The sequence below is a fragment of the Octopus bimaculoides genome, chromosome 26 (assembly GCF_046866305.1).
Source record: "Octopus bimaculoides isolate indiv1 chromosome 26, ASM4686630v1, whole genome shotgun sequence".
NCBI classification, from domain to species: Eukaryota; Metazoa; Mollusca; class Cephalopoda; order Octopoda; family Octopodidae; genus Octopus; species Octopus bimaculoides.
In genome coordinates this window covers 22,088,239-22,093,238 of record NC_142953.1, presented here as the reverse complement: position 1 = coordinate 22,093,238, position 5,000 = coordinate 22,088,239, and the positions used below count along the sequence as shown (strand labels likewise).

The following is a 5,000-nucleotide window of genomic DNA, read 5'->3' as shown; positions in this document are numbered from 1 at the left end:
GGTGATACGTCACAAGTACCAAGATATGGTGGCACCATGTTGGTTACCCTCTTAATTCACAGGAAGCCTCTGCTCCTTTGTTTGGTGTAGCAATATTATCTCTTCAAGTGCTACAAGGAAAAAGGTGATGTCATGGTGCATAAAATACTGAACTAATATTTGAGAGTATCTGAGAGAGTTTTAGTAAAATGAGTTTAGGATTTTGTTAAAGATTAATGACTTGTAGTAAATATGGTGTATGTAACCATTACATTTCTCTCATCTTCAGACTCATTGTTTGTTCACATATGATGTCTTGTATACAAAACATCGCAACAGGAATCAGTGCTGGCTATAATTTATATAGAATATTGGTAGAGATAACCTTAAGTTAAATACTACAGTTCTATATAACCACTACGCCATGTGCCCGTGGGCACATGGCGTAGTGGTTAAGAGCGTGGGCTACTAACCCCCAAGATTCTGAGTTCAATTCCAGGCAGTGACCTGAATAATAATGATGATAATAATAATAATAATAATAATAATATCGAAAAATACCTTAGGAATGAGAACCCGGGTTCAAAATTTCCTCGAGGCAGCTGATGAAGGCTGGAGGGTATATCAGCCGAAACGTGTTAACAACAAACAAGATGAGGACAAATATTCGTCAATTGTAAATAAAGTTAGATACTGGTTTGTTAGTCTGTAGAATCATAACTGTCATATTCTACAGAAATAGGTGCCAGGCAAGTTCTTGATAGTTTATCTAATTCTTCTCACCAAAACTGTATTCCACAATTCTTGAAGCTTTACATAGATATTTATTTGTATTGGTCACCTATACATAAATAATGAGGCTGCTGTATAGTTCTTGGAGAGCTTTTTGTGTCTCAACCACAAAATGAAGATTTCATTTCTATGTAAACTGAATCATTATTTTCATTACATGTGTGTGTGTGTGTGTGTGTGCAGGCGAGAGAGAGAGAGAGAGAGAAAGAGGGAGGTTAGAAAGAAAAGTATGTATCAATGTTTTAAAAATTATAATATTTAACTTAGCTTTGTTACCCCAGGTTACAAATTTTCTTTGTGATTTTTGGCATAACTGCATTATTTATCACCATGGAAACTTAACTGTATATTATTAGACATTTGATAAACTTATCAAACCATCTGGAAATACCTAGAAAGTGTTTTATTGTTTAAGATGTTTATGTTGAGCGCCAGACAATAAATATTTGAAGACTTTACTACCTGTTTGGTACATCTTGTCATTTGTTTCAATGAAATATGTGTTTTTGAGTTTGTATGTGTTTGTGTGTGTTGTGTATGTGTCTTTATGTAAATATATATATGTGTGTGTGTGTGTGTGTATATATGTGTGTGTGTGTATGTATATATATATATGTATACACACTTAGACAAGTAAATTTAAAGACAGAAAAATATATTTAACTCTTTTTGTGTTATAATAAATTTCTTGTTAGCCCCATGTAATGCATTTTTCATATGTTATACATTGATGCCCCTCCCCTCAACCATTATCAAAGCAACATCAAAAAAAAAAAAGAAAGATCAATACTGTGCCCCCTACCCCTCCCAGTTTTAGAATATTTAAAGTCTATTGCTGGTGCTGGTATTGCTAAAAATAAATACCACCAATACTACTAATGCGACTACTACTACTACTACTACTACTACTACTACTACTACTACTACTACTACTACTACTGCTGCTGCTGTACCTGTTCCTCTTTCTGTTGTTGCTGAATGTTGTTTTTCTCTTTCGACCATCAACCCCCCCCACTCTGCTCTGATTTGCAGCCCGAAAGACGCGGCGTCTCTGTCAGCCGAGATACACCGCCACGTTGACATCTTGGGACTGTGAGAGCACATCCGATGACCTGCAGTCGTCGTGCAGGCAATGCTCAAATAGTCTCATGCAACACGTACAGAACGTCCTACATGTCTTTTGCATCACATGGCAACCGAGCACCACCATCACCTCCACCACCTCCACCAACCAGAGAAACAAACTTCATTCTGGTGGGAATACATACATACATATACATATATATATATATGCGTGTATATATATAATATATATGTATATATATACTCTTATTGATTGTTTTTATTCTGCATCTTTTTACTCTTGGCTGTTTTCGTTTGGCAAATATTTTGGCATTTTTTTTTTAGAGTTATGCTGTTTTATTTAATTTTTTTTTTTTATATATAAATTTTTGTTGTTGTTGTGAATTTGTGTGTTTATGGTGATGCATTTTTCCTTAATCCTTAATAATATTTTTCCCCCTTATTCTTTGCTAGTTTGTTTTGAATTGTTTCGCCAGCGTTAGGTTTTGAAGACTTCATTTAAAAAAAAAATTTATTATATGTACACTCTCTCTGTCTCTACACAGATGCATGCATGCATATATACGTACACACATAGTGAAAATTTGGAATGGCTGGGGTTTTCAGAAAAAGAAATCAACTAGTTAAGATGCATATTACAAAAACAAATTGTAAGCAGAACAATAAAAGTGTGCAAGATTTTTCTCAAGTTCAAAATGTGACATTGTTTTTGTTGCCTGCATTCTAACAATAAAATTCTGTATCTTTGTTAGAAACCAGTTCCTTCCTTATAGGAAGGCCTCAAATTATTAAAAACGAAAGAGAACGTACATACATAATAAAAGGCATACATGCATTCATGCATACACACATACCTGTGGTAAGGATTGGTGCACTTGGATTTGATAGTAGATACCCAAGTGATAGTATGGAAAAGCTGGGGTTCTCAGGAAAAGAAATGAACCAACTAACTCACAAATTACAAGTACAATCTGTAAGTGGAGCAGTAATAATATGCAAGACTTTTCTGAAGTTGAAAGTGTGAATTTGTTTTTGTTACCTACGTTTCAATGATGGAGCTTCATATCTTTGTCAGAAAGTAGTTACTTCATCAGAGAAAAATTTCAAATCATTAAAAATAGTATATACCTAAATATATACATATATATTACATAGAAATAAGAGGAAGAAGATCGTATTCATGATCTTTGTAAACCCATTCAGATTGATGAAGTGGATGCAGGTTTGTGTTCAGTTTGGATAAGAATGAAATATCGAGTAGATGCGAGCACCATTTTGCAGAGAAGTAATGAATAAATAAGTAAAGTGTTTCTTGTATTTATTTGTATATAAGTTGCTCTTATGTATAACACACAACACTGACGTTTTATTATGAAATTGTGGAAAAAATATTTCACATTTGTTTTTGTTTTTTTTTTGTTTTTCAGTATAATATTTGTAGAAAAAGAAGTGTGTAGTCAGATTTGTTATAATTGCTGTGTAAAATGCATTGAGAAGGTTTAGGCATCATCAAAATAATATGGAAATTTTAAAGTAACCTTTGAACCTTATCAGTGTATGCTGTAAAAGTATATCCGTTATGAAGTGTACTGACTGTAAAGTCAACTAGTATGGAAGGATATAAAAGAAACATATAAAAGTCAACAAGTATGGAAGGATATAAAAGACATAATGCAGAATGTAAACAATTTCATTAGTCTCCCATTTAAATACCTTTATTATCAAATATGTTTGTTCTTGCAATAGTCAGTCTCTCTCTCTCTCTCCCTCTCCCTCTCTCTCTCTCTCTCTCTCTCTTTCTCTATCCCTCTCTCTCTCTCTCTCTCTCTCTCTCTCTCTTTCTCTATCCCTCTCTTTCTCTCTCTCTCTCTCTCTCAGATTGAAAGTTCCTAATACTTATAACTACATTCCAGGAACAGAAGTATTCGTATTTTGATAGCAACAGTATTATTATGTACTGTTGTTAAAGATTTATTAATTTAATCTTTACATTACTTAATTAAAGCAATATTTTCAATAATGAAATTATTACATTCTGGCCTTCTGTACAAATGGTTGACAGCAGTCGTCTGTGATGAATATCTGACATATATAACCAGCCTACTTCCTGTTAATGCATCCTGGGTGACATTTAGTGCACCCTTAAAATCATGGTCTAAAAATCGGGGGCGGGGAAAGAATATTTTATGCATCAATATGGTAATTAGAATTTTGGGGGAGGGAAAATACACTTGAAATTATTGTTCGTTAGCCCCAAGTTGGTCCTGGTTGAATGTACCTATGACCAGAGATGTTTCAGTCATAACCATCCCTTAATTTCAGATATAGTGTAGATCAGTGGTTCTCAACCAGGGACAGTATGACCCCTTGGTGTGTGTGTGTGTGTGTGGGGGGTACACATAAGATTTTGTTGTTAAAGTATATGTGCAATAAATTGCTTATACTTGTCGGTGGCATGTAAAAAGCATCCACTACATTCTCAGAGTGGTTGGCATTAGGAAGGGCATCCAGCTGTAGAAACTTTGCCAAATCAGATTGGAGCCTGGTGCAGCCTCCGGGCTTGCCAGTCCCCAGTCAAACCATCCAACCCATGCCAGCATGGAAAGCAAACAAGTGATGATGATGATGTACAGTAAACAAAATATTTTAACAATTTTTTTTTTATGCAATTCCTAATAATTAATTATAAAACATAACAGGATTTTAAAAACATTGAATGGCTGTGAGGGTCCACCTGATTAAAATAGAAAGCAAAGGGGTCCATAGGTAAAAATAAAAAATAAAAAATGTTGAGAAGCACTGGTCTAGTCTAGCCAGTGTTTCCTTGTATTTCATTTTGAGATAGTAGATGTGATTTGAAGGAAACTGAGGTGCACTTTCTAGAAAGTTGAGCAATCACATTGAGGCTTTCTTGAAGTTGTCAAGGTGGGTGACAAGGGTCTGTAGTAGATTAATGATACTAAACACAGTCCTTTTGTCCTAATTCTCTATCGTTCACCTTCTTCTTCCTTGAGGGTCCACCCTGAAATTTCATCACTTGTGTTTTTAATCTCTTCCCAGCTTCCACCCACTCCTCTGTAATGTCAGTAGCCATGTAGTTCCCCTACACCAACAAACTTCTTCTCTTCTGGCTCTTTCATTCATAC

The 5,000-nt window shown here is 34.7% G+C and overlaps 1 protein-coding gene across 12 annotated transcripts in view; it reads left to right on the top strand.

Annotated features, from left to right (window-relative positions):
* LOC106871364 (protein kinase C iota type) overlaps positions 1-5,000 on the top strand; it is a 234,465-nt gene that overhangs the window by 170,351 nt on the left and 59,114 nt on the right. For 8 of the 12 annotated variants that reach the window (XM_089342950.1, XM_089342949.1, XM_089342954.1 and 5 more), the window contains one exon: positions 1,804-2,025. The exons of the other annotated variants lie outside the window; for them this stretch is intronic. In XM_089342950.1, the coding sequence (XP_089199076.1) occupies positions 1,804-2,025 (222 nt within the window). The remainder of the gene's footprint in view (positions 1-1,803; positions 2,026-5,000) is intronic. 12 annotated transcript variants of the gene reach the window in all.